Source organism: Aptenodytes forsteri, unplaced genomic scaffold, assembly GCF_000699145.1.
Source record: "Aptenodytes forsteri isolate BGI_AS27 unplaced genomic scaffold, ASM69914v1 Scaffold156, whole genome shotgun sequence".
In the NCBI taxonomy this organism is placed as follows: Eukaryota; Metazoa; Chordata; class Aves; order Sphenisciformes; family Spheniscidae; genus Aptenodytes; species Aptenodytes forsteri.
In genome coordinates, this window is record NW_008794166.1 from 802,628 (window position 1) to 826,009 (window position 23,382).

At 50.2% G+C, this 23,382-nt stretch overlaps 1 protein-coding gene across 1 annotated transcript in view; it reads right to left on the reverse strand.

The window, feature by feature from the left end:
• Nucleotides 1–23,382, reverse strand: part of RNF123 (ring finger protein 123) — a 53,349-nt gene that overhangs the window by 18,308 nt on the left and 11,659 nt on the right. The window contains exons 11-31 of the mRNA XM_009281189.2: nt 22,839–22,953; nt 21,905–22,009; nt 21,648–21,773; nt 20,325–20,417; nt 20,057–20,130; nt 19,465–19,582; nt 18,887–18,986; nt 18,354–18,415; nt 18,193–18,264; nt 17,379–17,499; nt 16,450–16,551; nt 15,130–15,236; nt 14,393–14,591; nt 13,638–13,783; nt 13,356–13,439; nt 12,604–12,711; nt 9,609–9,786; nt 8,487–8,561; nt 7,984–8,071; nt 7,636–7,723; nt 7,430–7,514 (exon numbers count right to left, since the gene is read on the reverse strand). Of these exons, the coding sequence (XP_009279464.1) occupies nt 7,430–7,514; nt 7,636–7,723; nt 7,984–8,071; nt 8,487–8,561; nt 9,609–9,786; nt 12,604–12,711; nt 13,356–13,439; nt 13,638–13,783; nt 14,393–14,591; nt 15,130–15,236; nt 16,450–16,551; nt 17,379–17,499; nt 18,193–18,264; nt 18,354–18,415; nt 18,887–18,986; nt 19,465–19,582; nt 20,057–20,130; nt 20,325–20,417; nt 21,648–21,773; nt 21,905–22,009; nt 22,839–22,953 (2,246 nt within the window). The remainder of the gene's footprint in view (nt 1–7,429; nt 7,515–7,635; nt 7,724–7,983; nt 8,072–8,486; nt 8,562–9,608; nt 9,787–12,603; nt 12,712–13,355; nt 13,440–13,637; nt 13,784–14,392; nt 14,592–15,129; nt 15,237–16,449; nt 16,552–17,378; nt 17,500–18,192; nt 18,265–18,353; nt 18,416–18,886; nt 18,987–19,464; nt 19,583–20,056; nt 20,131–20,324; nt 20,418–21,647; nt 21,774–21,904; nt 22,010–22,838; nt 22,954–23,382) is intronic.

The window sequence follows — 23,382 nt, forward strand, 5'->3', positions numbered from 1 at the left end:
GGGCGGGGAAGGGGGGGGGGCAAAAATGGGACAGATGCTTCTCACTGGGAAGGTTACCAGAGTTCAAGCCACAGACTAAAATTCAGGGCTTGGAGAAAGAAACTTGAACAGATTTACCAAGTATAAGGAAAAAAAAAAAAAAATCCAACTACTTTTCCCTCTACTAGAACCTATCAGTAAGTAAGAGCAGGTGGAAACTCTGGCAGCACTGGCACAGCCGTGCTGTGACTACAGATGCTTCTCACTGGGAAGGTTACCAGAGTTCAAGCCACAGACTAAAATTCAGGGCTTGGAGAAAGAAACTTGAACAGATTTACCAAGTATAAGGAAAAAAAAAAAAAAATCCAACTACTTTTCCCTCTACTAGAACCTATCAGTAAGTAAGAGCAGGTGGAAACTCTGGCAGCACTGGCACAGCCGTGCTGTGACTACAGAAGGTATTTGGGGTGGCAGCCTGCTCGAAAGGCCAGCACGGGAATAGGAAACACAGGCTGACCTCCATCACATCCCTAGGGATTGAGAAGTGAGGCATAACTACAGGCAGATTGCTAGCTGGGATTAGCAAAGCCAGAGAGGGATAGCAGGAGACCATCAGCTCAAATTTACAGGATAAATTATCCTGTAAATACCCACTAGTAATTGCCATGAGGTTCTGTTGTTATGGAGGATGTGCGCTGATGTCTCACAGTGCATAATCGCTCCGGGCAGACCAGGGCCCTGACTTTGATCCTGCCTAAAAGCACATCTTTGGGAGGGATTTCATCACGACAAACATCTTTGATGTCCTACTCCCACCCACAAGTACTTTCCCAGCCCTTGGCTACACATGGCTCAGGGACAGCCCAAGCCAGACGTCCTTTTTATGTATTTAGTGATCCTCAGTGGATTTCTTTTACAGTGTCCCCTGAAACTGTGTAAGCCTTTAGCATTGAACATGTCCTGGAGCAACATTTCACAGCTCAATTGTGTGCGGTGGAAGGAATTCGGATTTGAGCTTGGCTCCTACTCACTTTATTTGATAGTATTTATTCTTTGCAGCCCCCTCCTTCTGGTGGGAGAGACAGAGAGATGCTGCTCTGCAGTCACTTACTCCAGCTAGCCATGGTTTCAGACCTTTACGATAGTCTTTCAAATGGGAACAGCCCCAGCCTCTGCAGTTTCTCATACAGAAACTGTCACATCTTTGTCCCCTTTACCATCCCTCCCTGAGCCTTGCTGGTTCTCCCAGGCTTTCTTTGGAGAGGTGGAATCAGAAGCGCATGCAGCATCCAAACCAAGAGTGTGTGGCAGATTTGCACAAAGGCATAATGTGGTTTTGTTTTTGTTCTGTTTTCCTTTCCTCATAAGTGTTGTTGTGTAATTTGTTCCTTTGACTGGGCATCAAGCTGGTATTTTCTAAAAGATTACAATACGATGCCAGTTCAAGGATAAACCTTTCGTAAGAATTACAGTTCAAGATCCTCAGGAACTTGCTGGCCGCCAGGCACAAGTGGAGAAGCCCAGCAGTCAACACTGGAGCCCACCTCGTTGTCTTCTCTGTCAGTGACGGATGATGGGGCACAGCACACCCTTACCAAATTTGCAGATGACACTAAACGAGGGGCTTTGTCCCATGTGCTCGAGGCACCCTGAGAAACTTGAGGACTGGGACAAAAAACCTGATCATATTCAACAAGGAGAAAATTCTGCATCTGGAGAAGAATGATCCCAAATATCAGTCCTGGCTGGGAAACAATGGTCTGGGCACCGTTAAAGGGGTTGTGGAGGATACCAGCTTCAACAGGAGACAGGTGAGGGCTCTTGCTACAACTAAGAGGTTGGTGATGGTAAGAGGATGTGCTCAGCAGATCAAGGGGAGGCGTCACCCCTCTGCTTGGCCCTGGGGAGGTCACACCTGAAATACCGTGGCTCTTTTCTCAGAAGGGTGCATAGACAGGTCCCAGGGAGCCCACCCTGCAATCTTGCCTCTAAGAGTTATGCTCAGCTTGCAGCCCACTGATTTTTAATCACATTTTCCCTTCATGTTCACCACTCTACATCTGGCGATGCTTCAGTCATTCAGAATTGGAAGGTCCTTTTGTAGGGTTAAGTTTTGTGTCTTCTTTTCCCCACCCTCCCCTCAACGTGTAAAAAGTGCTTTTTATTAAAACTGCTGACATATTAGCCCCCTTGCAGCCTTCAAGTACCGAAGCAGTTCTAGGCAAGGATCACCACTCCTCGCGGATGTGCTCCATAGGTTGTCCCGTTGGTCTGTCGCCAAAGCCTCTTTTACCAACATTTCAAGTCAGGACAGATCTCAAAATGAATTGCCCAGCCAAAGTCTACCTCATTTGAAGGCAGCTTTGGCTTTATGAAGGATGCTCTTATGCTTGTAATAACTTGCTTTATCCTGATTTTTAGCCAATGGCTATTTCCTCATGGTCTTTTTCCAATAAGCAGTATGAATTTGCTCCAAACCTCCAATTCTAGGTTCTTAAATGCTTTCCCTGCTGCTGGCAAAGACTGTGCCAGTCTATAAAAGCATTAAAAAGTGGTGCCTCTCGTCAAACTTCTCCACAGTTATGTAGGGTTTTTTTAAGGTTTTAAGCTAACACCAGGAAACAGTGGACTTCCTTGGTTTTTGTTGCTCCCAAGAGGATTCTGAATCTAAAGACGCTGCAATCACTGCTACTTTCTGAAAGCAACATAAGGAACCAGCCCTGGAATACAGCAAGAGCAGCTTCGTCCCTTGCATGAGTTCCCAGATGAGGTTCTCCATAGGGCAATCATTAGTGGTATCCAGAAACCTAGCCCTGGTGCTGTCTTCATCTTCATTTGCAAGATGTTCACCTTTGCTGAGGCATTTCCACCCACCTCCTTCAGGTCTCAGTTACGACTGCCCTCCTGGGTAACGACACAGCCCTTAGATGTGCCATTTCATACAGGGATGTCATTTCACAGGGAGTCTGTGGATACTCACTGATGTGGTTACTTTCTTGGTCCTGGCAATCCTTGGCGTTTCTAAAACTTGTAACTCCCTAATACAAAAGCCACGCAATCTTGGCTTAGTCTTCATTATGACAGATAAAGATCAGTCATTGGAACAGAAATCAGTGGTTTTCCAAGGCCAGAAATTATGACCTCAATACATTTAATGTGGGCAACAGAGCGTGGCCCCAAGCGGTTACAGATATATCCGATGTTTCCACAACAGAAACTTCCCCGCAAAAATATAAGCAAAATAGTCAGAGGAAAAAAAAAAAATCTAGGTTGGGGGGGAAAGAGTGAATAAAAACAGAGTTCTTTAAGAAGATTACTAGGCAGCCAGAAAGCCCCAGTGCTACAGCAAGCACTTGGGTTAAAAGGTTCACTGAGACCAGGATGAAAAAAAGGCATAAGTCAAAATGTAAAAGGTAAAGTGAACATAATCAAACATAGCCAGTGGTTGATGAAACCAAGGAGAAAAGGGGTAATAGAAGGAGAAGACATAAAAGACATCCATGACTAACCACATTACATGCAAAGTTTCTTGAACTATAGGAAAAAATTCTAGCAGAATTATTAAAAAAAGTAGTAAAGGGAGAAAGTCTAACAGTAGCAGAGGCCCATTAACAGATAAAAATTAATAAAGCAGACAAAGTGGAAGCCTTCAATAAGTGCTCCGACTAGATAATTGTAAAGAAGCAGGGTCATGTGCTTTCATCACAGGAAGATAATTGTGTACTTTATAGTTTGCTAATGACCCAGGAAGATTTATAACAGGGTTATTTGTGAGACTCCTTGGTCAGCAGCCTAAGGGGGGCTCTGGACACTGCAGCATTCACAGTAGAGCTGGGAGCACAGAGGAGGAAAGCCCAAAATGGACCAGATTCAGAAGCAAAGCAGTTCCACCCAACGCTAATCTGAATTTTCGAAAGGATCCCAATGTCAATGTGACACAGCTGCCGCTCAGTGGCTGTGGCTGTTGGACTGATGAAACAGCAGTGAAAGAGGTAAGCTGCGGATGCAGCGATCCACATCGCTGGTAAACTGCGCCCGTTCAAAGATGTAGAGAGGACCAAAGGGAATGTTGTAGGGTGAGGCAGAAGGAAAGCAAAAGCTGCATTCAGGGGATGAGATATCAATAAGGTCGAGTGCAAGGCATCAGGATGCCCCAGCGCGCGCCTGGGACCCGCGCATGCCTCCGCAGCAAAGCGCTGGCAAACAGGCTAATGCACGTTTTGGCTCCACGACTGGCAGAGCAAGGAGGCGTTCTAGCCAGCATGACACTGGCAACTCTGGGGCTGCTAAAAACATGGAAAGGGTGAACACTGGGGCTTGCAGAACCACATCCAAACCAAGAGTGTGTGGCAGATTTGCACAAAGGCATAATGTGGTTTTGTTTTTGTTCTGTTTTCCTTTCCTCATAAGTGTTGTTGTGTAATTTGTTCCTTTGACTGGGCATCAAGCTGGTATTTTCTAAAAGATTACAATACGATGCCAGTTCAAGGATAAACCTTTCGTAAGAATTACAGTTCAAGATCCTCAGGAACTTGCTGGCCGCCAGGCACAAGTGGAGAAGCCCAGCAGTCAACACTGGAGCCCACCTCGTTGTCTTCTCTGTCAGTGACGGATGATGGGGCACAGCACACCCTTACCAAATTTGCAGATGACACTAAACGAGGGGCTTTGTCCCATGTGCTCGAGGCACCCTGAGAAACTTGAGGACTGGGACAAAAAACCTGATCATATTCAACAAGGAGAAAATTCTGCAGAATTTTCTTTTGCAGAAAAGCAAAACCCCTTCCTGAATAAGACACAGAGGCTGCACTTTCTTTTCACCATTAAAAAAGACCAAGAAGTGAGTTTACCCTGGTACACAAGCACTTTTGAAGAATAAAATGTTGTAATGCACAGAGTTTAACCCAGCAGAGAAAGGCAGAGCAGCAGCAGTGGAAGACAGAAGACGAGGTTAGGTACATTCCCATCAGGAAAGAGCAATGGATTTATTTCTGAGGGTAAGGAACCATCATCAGAAGGGCTTGGACAGTTCAACTGCCACCAGCTGATGCTTTTGCTGTTGTCAGATCGAGACAGGATTTCTTCCTGAAAGACCTCTTTAGCTTAGGCAATTTGCTGGACTTGGGAAGGGGACGTGGGTGAATTCTCTGTCCCACATTGCACAACAGCTCAGCTAGATAATCTCATGGTCCCACCCACCTACCCTCCACCGCTTGATGGATGCGTGGGCAGAAGGCCTGGGGCAGAGGAGCCCTGTGCCGCAACCTGAAGACACCCTGCAGCTCGGTAAAAGCAAGACAGGCTGGGCCTGGCATAGGGCCACTGCTGCTGTTCACCGTGTGCGTGCCTTAACAGCACCCAGCCTTTCCTACAAGCCACGATGAAAGCAAAACAAGTTCCTACAGCAGCTGTCATCCAGAACTGCCCCTGCCTCTGAACAGAGCCCCTATCTGCTCCCAGGAGCCAAACCGGAGGCAAGGCCCTGCCTGCATGAGAGCTGTTTGGTGCCAGCAGGGCTAAGGAACAACTCAGGGAGCAGGCAGGAACACACACGGCCTTTCTGAGCCTCTCCCCCTCCCTGGGCTAACCCAGGCAGCCATCTCGTTGTTCACCATCGGTGAGTATGGGCAAAAGGCAGTGTAGGAAACCAGGTGGTCTGTGCTCTGTGTGTTTCATGGATATTGTGAGGCAGCGCCAGCACACCTTTGCCACCTGTGCAGAGTCCTCCAAGGAAGCATCCCCAAAGCAGGACAAGGCTGGAGCACCAGAGAAGAGGCATTTGCCCAAGCTCCCTTCAGACTGGCCTGCAAAAGCAGACCCAGACAAAGAGGGATTTCTCTCAGCTCAGCAGTTTGTCCCGTTGTCCCTGCCAATGCTCAAGTTGCAACAAGGTGAAGACTGATGGGTGGGAAGGTGGGGGGGTCATCTCCTCCTCCTTCCCCAGGCAGCATCTCAAGGACACCTCTGAGTCCCATGTCCCTCTTCAATTAAATCAGCATTCATTATTGATTTGGTTGCGCCTTAAAATAGCAATCCCAGGAGCCAGCCCAGCCCGCTCCAGGCTCAGACTGTGCGGAGCCATCCAGAGATGGATGGAGAGAGACCTCAAAAACTGAGGAATTTTGCTCCAGTCCCAGAGCTCCCCAGGATGGGGGGAGCTCGGTGACCGCCCCATGGGACTGGTGGCAGCCACTCGGGACTGGTGGCAGCCACTCGGGGGCTTGCTTGTGCGGTAGGAGGGTAAGGGGACAGTCATGAGGTCTCTCCTGCATGTGTACCAGGGCTTCCCCATTGTCCTCCAAGGATGAGAGGGCTGCGGCAGGGCTCTGACCACAGAGGTATCCCTGATAAAACAGGTGCAAGAGTGGGTCCATGATGCAGCCTCAGAGACTGCCATGTGGGCACCGGTCCCCCTGGCATCTCCGAGGGATGTAACTGAGAAAAGTGATCATTGTGTGAAGCCCTCTGCCCCCCAAAGAAGCGTCTCTCTAGACAGAAGAGGGGAAGGAGGGAACTCTCTAAAGCTACTTCACCAGACAAGAGAGGGTCACACAACAAACTTACTCTGGAAACTAGCAACAGAGAGATCTCCTGGGCACCCACGGGCAGGAGAGAGAAAGAGAACAAGAGTGCCGTTAAAACAAGAGACAGGCAGCTCTCCCCACTGGATGGGGATTAGTGTGCACCTCCACATGCTGCCTGCCCATGTCAGGCTGCAGCATCCTCTGTCCCCCAACCCCGGGCAGCTCTCCAGGAGCAAGCTCTGGCACAAAGCCTTTTCCAGAGCAGAGGGTGGTCAGGAATGTAACCAGACAGGCACAGACCCTGCAAGGGTGAAGCTGGGGACATGTTCTTCAGCTCAAGAAAGGTACCTTCTCCTCCCCACGTCCTTCTCAGCCGCAACAGAGCCGAGGAACCCCTCAGTTTGGTGACAGTGCTGAGAACCAAATTGCCATGCCAAAGGCAGGACAGGCTCTGAGATGCCCTATTAAAAGACTCCCTGCTTGCAAACTTCTCCAGTGCCCTGCCTCCTCGGGCACCCACTCCCTCTCACAGGGTACCTACTGCTTGGCATACTTGCCAACGCTTCCCCACAGCAGCTGCTCGCTACGGACATCAGAGAGCCTTCTCCCAGGCTTACATTTTGGGGTGAAGCTCTGGTGAGGGCCTCTCACCTCTCCCTTGAAGGGCAGAACCCCTTCTCGTGATGGATCTAACCCATCACTCGGCACACAAAAGAGTCACCAGCCAGTGCAGAGAGACAGGGGACGTCCAGGAAAGGAAATACTGGCTGCAGAGGTCAGGCCTTGATATTTGGCCAGGATCCCCCTACTTCAGCAGCCATCTCAGCAGCTGGCCTGGCCCATAGTAGAGATGGCTGCCAGGGAAGAGGCTGGTCCTCCCTCACCACCCATCATAATCCTGAGTGCCAATCCTCTGCCCCACTCACTCTGCAGGCTGGGAAGGCTGGCATCCTCAGGCTTGGTTTTCAGCAGGTGTGGGAGCCGTGTGTATCTGTACCCAAAGCCACAGCCCTGGTAAAAGAGATAAGGAAAGATCTCAGAGGCTGGAAACCAGTTGGGTTTTGCTGCTACTGGAAAGTGAAATGCTCAGTGTTCACCCAGCCCCAGATGGTGAGAGGGACAGAACGCTCACCCGCCACAGCCTGACGAGGATCCAGTTGGTCTGTGCCCAGGGTCGCTGCTCATAGGGAGCCAGGAGGTTCTTCATCATGGAGATCCGCCTGCCAGACAAGGATATAGGTCAGCCACAAAGGGTTTGGGGACAGGGGATTAAATAGGACCCACGGTAGGACCTACGGAGCTGGGACAGAGCAAAGCCACTGGTATAAGGGTAAAGGGAGGCTCCCCAAACCAACTCCAGCACCCTGCTGCAGCTCCTGAACCCTTGGCAGTGCTTGGCAGCCCACCTGGTCCCCCACCCAGCCTTGCCACCACCCCAGCCTTGCCCCAGCTCCCTGGGAACAGGCAGGGAAGCACTTACTGCTCTTCTGGGATCCTCTCTACAGCACGCAGCGAGTGGGGGTAGCAGACGTAGCTGGCTAACGCCTGCATCAGGGAGTCCCGGATGTCTGTGGAGGAATGAGAAGGGGCTAGGCCAGGCACCCAAGGACATGCAGCATGCCAGGGATCACCTGAACACCGGAGGCTGGGAGGGACCGGCCCTCACTTATAGAGGTTTGCTGTCCCAGCTGATGTGGAGAGCGTGCCTATGCTCAGGCAGCTAAGAAGTAACCCCAGATTTGACATGCAAGTAGCTGCAACATGAGTCCTGCTCTCAAAAGGGTATCCCAGGTCATGTATCTAACCCTGGAATAAGCAGGACACACCGGACAAGGGCAGCGCCCAGCCTCTCTTTGGACGTGGAGGCATAAAGCACTCAATGGATTCAGCAAACAGATCCCAACAGAAGTCTGGTGATCCACCGGCAGTGAGATCGGCCAGACGTGCAATATATCACCCCAAGGCAGAGGAGAGCAGCTTTACCCGTGCCCACGATCCTCGAGTCAGCAAAGTGCTTGGCCAGGATGGCAGCAAGGCGCATCAGGGTCTCCTCGTAGCCTGCAAAGAGAAGGAGGGAGCAGGGGTCATGTCAACGGCCCAGTGGGCAGCCCTTTGGTCCCAGCATTCCTGTGGACACAGCACAGACCATGGGATTCATTCCTGCTACAGCTAACTTTGCAGTTTTGCCTAGCTGTCAAAACAGACAGCTGGGAAAGCACATTCATTTCCAACAGAGCCGCTCACCTCAGTCTGCAGAGTCTAAAACAGTTACTCGGAGAAGGATAAAACCATGCAACTGAGTCGACAGCAAGGGAGAGATGCCTAATGTGGAAGAGGCTGAGCAACACAAATAACACCCTAGATCTACGCAGAAAAGCCATGTCCAGCCTGCAGGCCCTGAAGAAGTCTGCTACCGCTTAATTCTGCTGCACCCTGAACAGCAGGCACAGATCCCACTTAATGGATGTGAACACTTTAGCTATGTCATCTTGGTGGGAACAGAAGCTCTTCTTACCTTTGCAGGCTCTGGAAAGCACAGAACAATTTGCTAACAGTTTGCTGGGATCACTTAGTCAGGAAAAGCACAGAACGTGCACAGAGGGAATCCACCTAAACACAGACTCTTGGCATCAAGTGGGTGGTCATCTCCACAGGAACGTATCCAAATCCCAGGGGGATTCGAAAGCAGTCCCAGTTCCTGCACTCATGGCACATCTCCTCCCACCCAGGGACCAGCAGGCAGTGGCACGCATTGCTGGGGCAATCACATCTTCCAGCATCCCAGCCCATTCCTGATGCCTCCTTGGAAACAAATTCCATAGCTGCCAGTGATTTTCACTACGGCCAACATGCGACAGCTTCAGGCAAGGCATGGGCTTCCTGCCTGAGCATAGCAATGGCCACGGCTCGCCAGTGGGTACCTACCCGAGGAACAGCGCTCAGCACCTGCCCCACAGCACACAGACAATATACTGGTGCAGCACATCACAACTAGGAAAGGACACAGAAAGGATGATGCCCAACCACCACTACTTCACCATAAGGATATGGCTTTATTTAGACTTTTATCAGGCTGGAATTAGCAAGGCCTCTCCATCCCCTTACCTGGAAGTTCCTCCATGCTGTTTACAGGGCTGAAGTAGTTCTTGAGTGCGCTGTAGCTGTTCATAGCCACGCTGAGGTAGAACTCTGGCATGAAAGCGAAAAGTGAGCCCGTCCTGTCGCCATGCTCGATGGTGCGGATGCACACTCGCAGCAGCCAATAAACATCCTGCATCTTCTCCTGGCCAGAGAAAACACAACAATCCCCATTCAGTTTTGTCCAGCTTCTCTTTGGAGAAACGCAACAGTCAGCACCACGCTTAGACCTCAGAAACATCTCCATGTCCGAGACACTCCTCAGACCACTGCTCTAAGTTCATTAACCAGATCTGTGCCATTCAGTCTTTTCACAGAGCCACAGAAGCATTAGGTGGAGGGAATGATCAGAGATCTCTACACCAACCTCAAGCTCAGAGCACAGCTACCACCAGCGTGACATCAGATGGCTTTATCTCACTGAGCCTTGAAACCCTCCAAGAACTACTCCTTGGTAGGACGTATCTGACCACACAGGCCTGATCGCAAAAAAGGCATGCTAGTTTTTATTCCAAATACACTGGCTGAAGGAAGGCAGGCACTAGCAAACACAGCACAAATCTGTTGGAAAGAAAGCTGGTCCTCTGTGGGAATTAAATGGGAACAGGCTGAAAGCTCATACCAACTCAGATCTTTGCAATAGGCGGCCACAGCCTTTCGGGTTCTGTGCCAGCCATTCAACCAGATTTACTGTCCTGAGGAACATCAGCCTCTTGCTTCTCTAAGCAAAACTCAGGGGGTCCTAAATTAAAAACAGGAAATTTAAGAGCATCTACATAACTTTAAGCTATAAAAATCAGCACCAACAAAGCCATAAAAAGAGGAGATATTATTTCATATCCTGCAATGCCAAGAAATATTGTAAACAATAGCAGTTTGCATAAAAATAGATGAAGGAGGGTTACACTTCTAATTAAAAAAAAATTAAAATCAGAGGTGGAGATAAGTGATTTCATTTGCTTAGTGGCTTTTCTAAAGTGTGTTGCTACCACCTTTGGGAGATTTACATGGGTTTGTTCTGTAAATTAGACTGAACTAGTGTAAACCAACTAAATTGACCAAAAGACATCTTTATCTTCACACCGACACACATGTCAGCTCAACTGTTGCTTTCAGGATAAAAAGCAACTGTGCAGACAACATTAAGGTAAAGAAAGCAGCATTTGGTTTTATTAAGACTTGTTAACCTCAAAAAGTCATCTCAGGCATTGCCAAGCTAGAGGAAAGCCTACACCAAGAGGATACAAAGATGTGATTATCCACAGCGCGATGGATAAACACAGTGTTGTAATAAAATAAGCTGAAATGGTCTTCTCATGGGGATGTTTTGAAGACAGGATTATCTACTTTAAAACTAAAAGTGTTTTCAAGCTGTAGCACTCCCTTTCATCTAACCTTGAATCCCTCAGCTCAGACTAAACTAGTGACTAATTCCCCCAAGGAAGAAGCAGCCTCTCCCGTGCTCTGACACCTCAGCACAGAGTAGGACTTCACCTCTAGACAGAACCAGTCTCTTTCTCTCCATCAGCAGTGCCTGCAACACTCATACAGATGTGTCCCTCCGTTGCACACAAGTCCCAGGGACGCAGGAGCCCGCTGGGTGGATGTCTCCACTGGGAAACTGCAGGCACCTGTGACAGCTGTGAGGCAGAGCCTTGAAGGTACACGCAGTATGGACAAACTCCTCCGTGCAGCCACACTCCTCTCCAGAGCAAGCTCACTCAGCTCCCGAGGCACATTTCACAGCCCGAGCCAGCTAGTGACCTGTTCTCCCTGCCGGCCAAGAAGACCAAGGCAGGAGGCACAAGCAGGGAAGGCTGTAACCTTCACTCCCAGATGCTGCTGATTCATCCAGAAAGGTGACACCGCACTCCTGATAGGAGGCGGGTACCTGCGTTTAATATGACAATAGATCATCTAGAGACACAAATAGTGTTTCTGCATGGGCCATCGCAGCGATCCCTGCAATGCACACTGCTAATGCCCCTCAGCCTTTCAAGAGCAGTCCAGGAAGAAAGGTTTATTTTCTGGCAAGCATGGGCTATGCTAATGCAGCTGGAGAGCTTCTGCAGCACAGCACTGTGCCTTGCAGTCCTGCTCTGGGAGTGAAGGAGGAGACGAGCAAAGAGTGCATGAGTCAGGGTCAGCCACTGCAGCTCTGCCAGACATGTTCATAGGAACTACTGCTCTTCCCCTCCCTGTTTACATCCTGGGACACATGCAGAGACCCTGTTGCCACTGCATGTTCAAGGAAATGTGTCTTCTTCCCCAGCACAAAAAAGCTACAAACACAGACGGGGCACGGCAATGTGCAAGGGACGACAGGAAGAGGAAATCTGCAGAGCGTAAGAGCACAAACTGCTCATGAGAAAACAGACTAGAGACTTTATCCTGGAAAATGGTGAATGCAGGGAAGAAGGGACAACCTGTGCGAACAGTCACTGCGTTACTAAATGCAGAATGCACTCCCTCTATGTGGGAACCAAGTGAAGAAGGGGAGAACACCTGAACAAAAAATGCTAAGCTTGGATCCTGCAGATTTCAGGAAGAGCAGCACTAGTGAGACCCCCCTGTGACCCTCAGCACAGCTCAGGGAAATGGTTTACAGCAGCCTCTATCCTCTAGACATGCCCTGAAACTGAATCTCCCTTTGACCCGCACCCTTCTGTCTGCGGTGCAGAGGCCTGATGCCCCAAGGGAAAGCGTAGAGCACCACGCACAGCTCAGAACAGACTGGGCTGTGTCCTAACAAACACTATGGGACCAAGTCTGGGACAGGATGGGGTCCAGGCCTAGGAAGGAGTCTCTGATGCACAAAATGGGAAAAACAAGCCCCACAGATCATTAGCATTGCTCCAACACCAGGGAAAATGACACTTGTGACATGTGAGCTGAGCAGCACAGATACAGAGGCACACTTGCTTGGTCTCCTCTGAGCTGCTCACATTATGCTCCTGCCCACCTTTGAATAAATGGTGACATTTATCCAGGCGAGGCGTCGGCTTAAGTGATTGAGCTTCTCGGAGAAGACCTTTTGGCTCTTCAGCAGTTCCTCGTGGATGTCTCTCCTCTGAAAAGAGCGCAAAGATGTGAGGGCAGATGTCATTCCCATTTACAGCATCCTTTTTCAGAGAGGGATAAACAATGCAAAAGCAAATACCACCTTGGGGCTAGCTAGGGAGTACTGGCAGGAAGAAAAGGGGTCAGCAGCCTTTCTGCAGAGGGAGTGGGAAGCAGTGGTATAAAGAGCACTTATCTGTCTCAGCTGCAGCCCACAAGGCCTGATGCAGATGTTGGTCCAGTGTGGGCAGCAGCTTAGGGTCAGCTGCTGTCAGGGATATTTTTTTAATGCATCATCAGATACACTCAGGCTCAGGCAGCTGGGATAGGACAGATGTGTCCCAAGTCCAGCACTGGGGGGTCCCCACCCCAGGAGACCGGCTCCGAGGTGTCTGCAGCACATGGAGGTTTGCAAGCTGCTATGGCTGGCGCGGGAGAATCTGAAGCAGTTGCTTCAGTCCCTCTGTTCCTTGAGGCAGTGGTACAATGGTTTGGCACAGTATGAAATGCGGCTGCCAGCTCCAGGCATGGGTTACTACCCCTATCCAAGACACTGGCCGCTCCAAGGCTGGAAATCGCCCACTGTGCTTCATCCTTTTTGCCAGATACTGAGGCTCTACCTGAGAAGGAAGCTGGGAGTCCAGAGACGCTTACCCTCTTTGGGCAGCGGCTGATTTTTTCCTCTGTGTCTTTCAGTGCCATGGCGTATTCATTCACATCATCTGACACACCAACCATCTGAAAAACAAGCAGATTCCAACAATTAATGAGGGTTTTTTTTTCCCTAGACACATAAGCATGCAACCAGATCCCCCATGGGGGTTAGGAGGAGAAGGAAAGGGCATACATGGTCACTAAAATAAGCAGAAAACAGAGAGTCAGTGTAGAAGCATGGAGGTTGGGGAAATGGATTCCTGCATAGCACGTCCCACTTACCTTCCCAAGCTGCTGGTGGACACTGAGGTTGTACATCATCACTATCCCATCCAGGACTTCCAGGAGGGAGTTCTCTGTGATGGGCTGATCCGGCTCCTCTGGGGGTCTGCCCAGTAAGAGACCCTCATTTCCATGGCTGCCTTCAACTGCAAACGCATCCCCAAGACAGGAGAGAAGTTCTCAGCATGGCGTTTTGGCACGTCAGCTTCTGCCTGCATCTCTCTGAAGCCAAAGCCCTGCTGTGCCTCTGTAACACAGTGCTCCTTCCCAGCCCATGTGATTCACTAGAGACACTAACACACCATTCCCATCTCACTGCCTGCACCAGGCTGACCTGTCAGATCTATTCAAACAGACCTAGGCCATGCAAGTCCCACTTCCTTGAGCCCTGTACGTGCTTCAGAGGCCTGCCTGGCCTGCCCCAACAGCAACGGTGCTGCTACTGCACATGTCATCCTCCGGCTGGTCTGTATTCAGATCAAGCGTGGCTACGGCTGCCCTGCAAAGACTCACTGCACTTGCAGGAACCAAGGCAGCGTCTTCTTACAAGCAGAGAGTGACAGCATCACCAGTGTCATGTTCAGGATGGCAAAGTGGTTAACTGTGGACTTGTGGGTGTTAGCATGTCTTGAGAATGGGAAGGAACAATGCTGGCAGTAAATAGATCGCTTTCCTCATGAGACTACTGGGAGCTGGAAGACACCATTCTCCCAGGGACCACTTGGGCCACGCTAGCACGCAGCAGAAGTACTCACTGTCCTCCTCTGTCCGCTGCTCCACACTTAGCGTGCGCACTTTGATCTTCTCCAGGGTGCCAAGAGGCCGACGCGGGTTCATCAGGCTGACGGCCGCTGTGCTGAGGAAGCGGTTGGCACGGCCTAGGGTGGGGGAGCTGAGCCAGCCAGGTCTAGCGAGAGCTCCACCAATGGCCAGGGCGGCAGAGGGACGCTGAGACTGAAAAGAAATTAGGGAAGAAACAGTTCTAGCTGTTTGGCTGCCTGCTATTCCTCCCTTGTCCCTGCAAGGATGTTGGTATAGATGCACAGTGGCCACTGGAAGGTGAGCAGATACCCTTCCTATCATGGCTCGGCCAGCAGTGCCAGGTTAGCAAATGGATATTCCTTCCTCTAAGGGCCCATGCCAGGTACAAGCAGCAGATCTGCACAGCAAGAAGCTGCTCTGTCTGCAGTTGCCTTGCACCCTTTCAAATGCTGCCAAGAGCTGCCATGGAGGGGAGGGGGCATATTCAGATCAGCGGATAGTGAGAGAGCAGAGCAAAGAAAATTTTGCTGCTCAAACTTGGTGCATCCAGGACGTTGCTGATCTCCAGTGACCCTCATGCAAGTGCAGCTGTTTATCTGGCTGCCCATGGGCTGGTTACAGTCTTGGCCCAGACACTGCCTTCCTCTAAAGCAAACCTTTTCTAGTCAGAGGCTGAGCTTGCTGCCCTGGCACCGGGGCCCCCGCAGGTGAATGATAGTACACGGCTCACCTGTGCTGCCGATGTTGCCGATTCCTCATCTTCATCGAGATCGTCCATAGTCACGGCCTGCAGCTCCGCAGGGTCGATCAGGACATTGGCTTTTGCAGCCAGGTCATCTGCACAGAGCACACCAAAGCAGCTGTGAACACAGGAGTCACCCTTCGCTTCCCATGAGGCAGCCCTAGGCACATCCTCTTTCCTGCTTCTCGGCAGTAGAGAAGCAGCCAGTGAAATTGGATGCTGCAGCAGAACAAGCTCACCTTCCCCCCAGCTTCCTTACGTGGAATAGGTCTGCCGTTGCTAACACAGCAAAGACCAAGCAGCAATGGGTGATGCTCACCCAGGACCCATTTCTGTTCCTGGTCCCACCAGCAACAAATAGAATAACTGAGGAACCAGGAGACAACTACCAGGACCAAACTGGAATAGCGTAGGGAAGGAAACTCAGGGCCTGAGACCATTTTTTAAGCATCCAGCTCTTCAATGCTGTCCCATGATATGTCCTTAAGTCACTAGGGCTGAGACTCAGACCAGAAATCATTCTCAGCCCAGAGGAGGCTGTGCTGTCAGCTATGCTGTACAAATCCCAAACAATGTGTCCTCTAGTTCACAGCCCTGTCTTTAAAGCTGGCCAGGAAGACCTTGGTAAGAGACCAGAGGAGATTACATGGTTCTCAAGTTAAGTAATCTAATTTTGAGCAGCCAGGGATCAACTTGAGACAGGGAAAATGGTCCTATTCTTGCAAATACACTGGGGAAGGAGAAGAGAGATCTGAGCCAAAGGCAGCCAAGTGCCACATTAGCCAAAAACCAGAGACAAACCAAGTCTGACTGAACGGCAAGGGGTTTCTAACCCTTCCAAAAGGGAGGCTTTGAAAGTCTTTTGCCAGAGTAGCATGCTGCATACAAACACACAGCTGCAGTACATACACAGGGCTGCTATTGCTTGCCCGGAGTGGTACAGCAAGTAAATCCTGGACATCCTTCACACCCAGCAGAACCACGCTGACGGTCAGTGCTTTGACAGCTCCCAGCCCTCGGCTGTGGTGCAGCAAGAGCACCACACCAGAGGGTATTCCCAGACTATCCCCTTCCCTCCACCAGCCACAAGCCCCATTCAGGGATATAAACAGTAAACCGTTAACTTAAAGGATGCTCCACCCAAGAAGGATGGTGTCTTCTTCAGTGTAACTTGCATCTCATTAAAATTCAAGTCTCCTCTCCTTAAATTTAATCACAATTCATTACCCACGGCTCCCTCCCTGGCATGTCTCTTGGGTGAACTCCAGCCAGGACCTGGATGCAGGTATTAGAAATGAGAGCACTTACCTTTCAGAGTCTTCTTAAGATGAGACAGGAGACCTCCAAGTCGCTGAAGGTCAAAATAATCCACCTTCCCATTATAGAAGAGTTGAGGAGGAACATATGCCTCTAAAGCAGAGAAGGACATTTGTTTTTTCCACGAGTCCCATGCATAGGACACACGCAGACACGTAAGCCCTCCTAAGACAGACTCTAGGGCCCAACCTGGACTAACATTTAGTGACAACTTTTGTTGTCATAAGCCATTAAGGCAGAGGTGATTTCCACAATGAAGCAAGCATTAGTTCCATGCAGGAACACAAGCAACCGATGGCCATCAACAACAAGCCTCCCAGCACTTCCTCCCTCCCAGCCACAGTCACTGGGGGAAACTGGATCGTCAGGAAACTCGGCAGCTCTCCACCTGGCTACTCCAGCTCTGTTGCTTAGTCCCACAAGGATCATAAGGCACTTATTGAGTCTAGAGAAAGGGTCAGCCTAAAGTAAGAAAACGGAGTACCAAGCAGATCGTGGCAGGACAGGCAAGGAGGGGTTTGAGGGTGTGAAAGCAACTGGCACTGACTTGGTTTCTGCTTAATCCCACAGTCTGGGAACCATGAAAACAGACAAATATCTTCCCCTAAACTTTGGCTATGGGATCACTGAGCTGCCCTCCTACAGACCCATAATCAATATTGGACTCTGCTGCAGAGCACACAGGGGAAACTAGCAAACAGTTCAGGTGCCCCTTTGCAAGTCTCAAGTCTGGATGTTAACTGGAATAGATCTGCACACAGGAATTTCCCAGGGTCACTGGGAACTACAGACGCAGGGTGACAGAAGGCTCAAGCACCCATGAGAAACACAAAATTTCCAGCATCCCGGAGAGTACTGCCAAGAGGCAACCCTTGTCCTAATCATGGAAATGTCCCCAAAGCTTCTCCTCCAGGCCTCACCTTCACTGCTCAGTGCGGCAGGGGTCTTCACCTTGTGGCCATCCCAGAAGAAACGCAGGGCAGCGATAAGCCGGTGCAGGAAGCACACCATGTACTCTGGTGGGCACAATACAGTCAAGTTCTAGGGCAAGAATGAGAGTTCAGCCATCAGGGCAGGTGTGAAAGTGCATCTTAGTCCTAGGGGCCACATGGGGCAGGCAGAAACTTTGTGTTCTCAGCCTTGCTGTTTTCTCTAGCTTCCAGCACTGGGAGAGAGCCCAGCCCTGATGGCAGGAGGCAGTTTCCGCCTCTAGAAAGTCCTGGGCACTGAAACAACAAGCTGGTCTGGCAGAGGAGGATGGATACCACGTGCTCCACCACGAAAGATGGGGCTGATCATGAACACAGAGATGCAGGTGAAGAAAGGGTTTCCTGCAACAGCAGATGCCTACCTCCCAAAGCCGCAGGCCAACAGCCTGATCCAGAGCCAGAAGAACAGTCCCCACCTAAGCAGTGAAGAGGATGCCAAAGCAAGCTGGCCAGCTGTGGCAGAGCACTCCACAGCCATGCTCCCCAAGAGGTTTTAGGAGGATGTTCAGCTCCCACCCAAGGCTGTGTCCAAGGACCGCTTTCCCATAAGTTACTGCATAGGACTTGGATAAGCTGCCTGGTTTCTAGCCTCAGATCTTCTCCCTCCTCCCCACTCTCTGCTGTATCTAGACCTCAGTTGATCAACTGCTGGAAGCAGCCCAGCCAAAAGGGCAGAGCTCCCAACCTGAAGGTGCCAGAGAGCTCTCAGGATGAGGCTTGCAGGAAGGCTGGCGCTCTGACTTACCCCTCTGTTGCTAGCGTTCTCCTGAAGAAACTTGCGGAATTTGTTTAGGAAGATGTATCTGGAGGCTTCCCCCTGGCAGGAGGAAAAGCAGGTGGTAAACCTATACCTTACAAGTCCTGTGATGTGGAGATACTGTAGCAAAAGATCCACAGAGCACTTACCCCTCCTCTGTCCTTGTTGTTCAGCAGCAGCTTCAGAATCTGAACCTGGAGACCTTCCACCACTAAAATGGGGACACACGTCTGCCATTAGAAAACAAGCACTGGAGAGCAACTACCCATATTAACCCCAACCGTGTACCCTGTCCCCAGGAGAAAGGCTACCTCCTCAGCAGAGGGGGCCCAGGAAGAACCGGTGCCAGCAGAATGCTAATCCCATTACTGTGAGAATTTTCTCCTCCGTCACCTAGCAATAAATTTATCCACAGCTGATAAACAATGTCCCTGAAGGGGAATTTCGGTTTGCTCATGTGCCATGGTGGGACGCTGCAGGTCTGTGCAGTGGGGTCCCAGCACTCATATCCCTCCACCAAATAATGGCATGGCTGGCCCCTGCCTCTGCAGCACAGCTTGTCCCAGCAGAAACACAGCTGGACTTCAGGTCATGAAGGGGATCTGGAAACAGCTTGAGGGTTGGTTCCCCTGCCTGCACAAAAGGTATGGGATCTTCGTAATTTCCCTCCCTCCTCACAGACCTTCAATGCGTTTCTTGAGCCGCTGGCAGCCTCTTTCATATGCCCGCCGCCTCAGTCTCTCCTCAGCACTCTCCTCCTTCACCTCCTTACTCTCCTTGCCCTGGTTGAGGGACAGACACTGATTAGTAGGAGATCACTGCACAGGGAAAACGTCTTGCCAAAGGGAGAGCAGAAACTCACTGAAACAACGTGCAAGTATGTGACTGCAGCTGGCAGCACAGTCACATACCTAAACAGGTCTTCCCTGGCTTTGTAATGAGTAAGGGCAGGAGATGTTTTGAGGACACACAAGTCAACCTGTAATTCCTTAGACACTGTGAAGTTCCCTTCCAAATCTGTTGCCATAGAAAACTGTCTCCCTCCCCTGTCCTGAGCAACACACCCCAAACGTTCCCTCCAAGGGGACAATAAAGATGACAGGGCAATGGAGAGGCTACAGCTCTCACACAGCTCTGCAGGGTCCACCAGTGCTAACGCAGCTGGAAACATGGGCCATCCAATTTCCTCAGCCAGAAAATGATGGGGACAGCAGGCCACAAAATTTCTTCAGTCTCCTTCGTGGACGTGCCCTTACTCACCTCCTTGGTGAAGCGGTTTGGCCACCACGTGGTGGGAATGAGCTCCTGCAAACCAGCCTCCTCCACACGCAGTGGGCTTTTAATGTAGAAGAACACAACCGAACGGAGCACATCGAAGCTGCAGCCAAGTTAAAGCAAGTGCAGAAGCTATGTCAGGAGAAGGTACAAGGCATGTTTCCAGAGCTGTAGTGAGAGACCCCTTTCCGAACAACCACTCAAAGCTCTGCAAGATCCAGAGCCCCCTTCTCCTGGGAGAAGCCCCACGCAGCTATCACAGCAGCTGCCCAAATTGCTAGCATGGCAGCTGGACTGCTCTGAAAGTGTTTTTGCTCTAGGGACATTAGAGAGGTCAGTCAGGTAGAAATGAAGTCCTGTGTTAGTAGGATGTGAACTATATGACACTGCTCCCCCTCCTCAAAGCAGGACTTTTTAGAGAATCATGTCAGGCAGCCAGAGGAGACCTGAGAAATTAGAAATGACCTCTCAAAGATAGGGTGGCTTCTGCCCCTCAGGACCCGAAGATCCTTGAAGTCTCCTTGGCTGCATTATTGAGGGCAGGGAGAACTGAGACTAGAGGAGGCACAAAGGATACAGAACATTGCTGAGTAGATATTTCCTGGATTTCTCATGCTTCAAGACTGCAATGGTGAGACGGAGGTAGTGAATCTAGGGAAACAGGAGAAACAAAAGTGACTCCCTCTACAGAAGAGGATATGACTCTCCAGTAGGTACAATGTGACAGAACTGCCATCTCTGGATCAAACAACTGCAAAATCCAAAACATCATGTACCTTTGGACAAGAGGACATAACAGAAGCTGGCTAGTCACAGATTCCTGGGGATTCAGAAGTGCAACTCACTTGTAATCCCAGGTCTGGGATGATGGGGGAGAACCTGTAAGCCCGCAGCAGGGACATCAGTAGCTGCTTGAGGCACTCGTGCACTTCATATTCCTGAGAAAATAAGAAACACATTGAACAGCAACAGCATGGAGTCGGGAACAGCTAGAGTTCCCAGAGTGTGACCTTGGAAGGAAGCATTCACTTCTGAACTGAAAAAGCAGGTGTTCTGAACCCACAGTGTTTGTCCATCTGACTCCACAGGAGAGAGTCCAAGCAGAAGTTGGTGCCATCGCTTTGCTACAGGGAAACAAGTTTCTGCACTAGTAAAACCAACCCAAAAGTCACCTACAAAAAGCCAAAGTCCCAAGTCCTACTTAGTTGGTCTGAGTCACCCATCCTCCTATCCCCTGAACCTACCCAACACACAGTGTTGGTAGAACCAGCCCAAAAAGGAAAGAAGTTACTCTTGTGTAAATGTGATGACAGAAGAGCTGTCTTTTTGAGTCCAAGTCATAGCCAACCAGCAGGATGAGAGCCAATTTTCCACAAACACAGCAGCCCTACCAGGGTGTTCAGCTTCACTTCTAAGATGATGGGCCTGAGGGGGTCATGACATTTTTCAGTTAAACTTTTCATGACAGCTGGCTGGGCCAGTGCCCATATCTGTTAATTGTTACCCCAAAGGACAGACGTGCTATCTCCAAGCAGATCCCTGGCAGTGATTGGCTCTGTGTAACCACCCCAGCACTCCAGCAGCAGTAGCTTCCCAGTGGCTAGCAAAGGCTGCCTCAAACAAGTGTCCCAGGAAGGAGTGACCTCATCCAGCTTGGACAGGAAGGGGCATGGGAAGTTGGAGGAGGTTTTTCCCCAGCAGTGCTGGAGGTGGTGAGAGTGCAGTGCCCATTTCCACCCCAATCCTGCGCACTCTGATAGATCCCTTGGGCACACGGTGGCATTTAAGACTCCACAGTCACATAAGCATTAACAACATCCAAGAGACCAACTCATTTCTTATTGATAAATTCGATGTTCCCAGAAGCAGGAAGTTATGCAACATCGCCGGTTCCTTTAGCAGTAGGAGAAGCTGAGAAATGCCTTGTTAGCTCATAGCCAGCATCACCATTACCAATTACGCTGCATTCAACCCTCATTCCCTGGGTGTGAAGCAGCAGCCAGATGAGCTAGGTGAGAGGGTGGTCTACCACAAAAAAAGGGATCTTGTCACAAGGAAGGGAAAGAAGCTGATCACTGCCAGCATTTTCTAGGGAAGGCTCCTGTCCTCAGCACCTCCCAGGGTCTCCCCGTAATCCCTGGCGAGGAACCAGCACCCTAGCAACTCACCTCCATAAGAAGCCACATGAGATCCAGCAGCTGCTGAATAAGGGGATGGGCCTCCACTGCCCCTCCTCGCTCAAGGATGCTCAACAGGAAGGTCATGAGCACATCTTCCACCAGGTACACCTTGCACTGCAGACAGAGAGCCAGGTCAACAGTCCTCCAAGGCACAGTCACTTCCCAGCGAAAGCTGAGGTTTACCTCCCCTTGCGAGCACAGTAACAGGCACCTACAGAAGCTTGCAATGGGCAGGCAAAACTCACCATAAGAGGGGAGAAATAATTGAAGATGTGGGCTAATGTAATCAACACCGTGGGTTCTCCCTGCAGCTGCCACATGGACGTGTCCTTCTCCACCAGCTTCCCCTCCTGCAATGACAAACCCAGAAAAACACATGGCTTGGATCCAGCCCAATCCACCCATACACCAACGACTGAATGAACCGGAGGCCTGGAGCAGCCACTGTTTGCTGTCCCATGCCTGATTGCAGTAAAAACCTTGAACACAGGAATTTAGGATCACAAAGCAGCCAGGCCCATGCCTCTGGAGACCTGTAGTGCAGTTCAGCTGTCAGTTACTATCAGCCACGTGCATGCCCCTTGACAATGTTTTTCCAGAAGGGTTCAAGTGTACATGATAATATGTAAATGGGAATCCCTACAGAGGAGGTCAACTAGTAAAGCAGGCCTCCATTCAAGCCAAGACCATAGCAGATGGCGTTCCCTATGCTTTGGACATAAACAGATCATCTCTCACCCTAGCAGGAAAAAATGGTTTCTAGCGAACAATGCCACAGCCAAAACAGTTCTCAAGGCAGACCTGACAGAATTTCACCACATCACTGCACCAGGACATCAGTAAAAAGTTTAGGATATGAACAAACTTCTTTCAAGACTGTAAAATCAAATCCAGCAGTTCTAACCCTGACAAACATCACCTCTTGCATACTGGGAATGAAACTTCATAGGACTGAGAACAACAAAGCCCAGTATGATTTAAATTAAGTCCTGGAACTATCACGAATCCCATTTTGCAAGCCGAAGAGCTCCAGGGACATGCATGCCCCATGCAAAAGCATGCAAGCATTTAGACTCTCAGGCGTATGGAAACATCTGAGCTGCCAGCATGTGCTGAGAAGTGCAGAACCACATTTCCCAGCATGGTGCCCCACAGATCCACCCAGTGACGTTAGCCTACCGTCACATCTATTCCAATATGGATCACATTCTTCAAGTAGCCTAACAGCTTGCGAGCCTTCACGAGGTCTGCAACGGGAGGATCCTGCAAGGGGCGGTAACCTTCCACTGGATAAGTAGGCAAGTGTTAAGGTTAAATGCAATATGATCCTTTCAGGACTTCTTTTGTTTGTGCAAGGAAAAGACTGTGTCTCTATTTTTCTTTATACCCACGCATGCCTCAGTCACAGTTCAAACCACAGTACCTTCTAAATGGATGATAAGCCACAAACTCTTATCCCCACTTCCTCAATATTGCAAGCAGCAAGTATTTCACACTGCACTTCTGCTCTCATCAGAAAGACGGACAGGAGCCTCCACTACAGCTATCAACAGGCACACCCAGGATTGCTCTGACAGGAGCTGCAGGTCTCAGCATTCGCACAGGAAGGCAGCAGGCAACACTAATACCATGTCAGAGGTCTCATATGGCTGGGAGGTAGAAAAGACCAGTGGCCAAGAGGCTCAGCACCACAGCAGCGTTAGGGTTTCCAAAACTGGAGAGC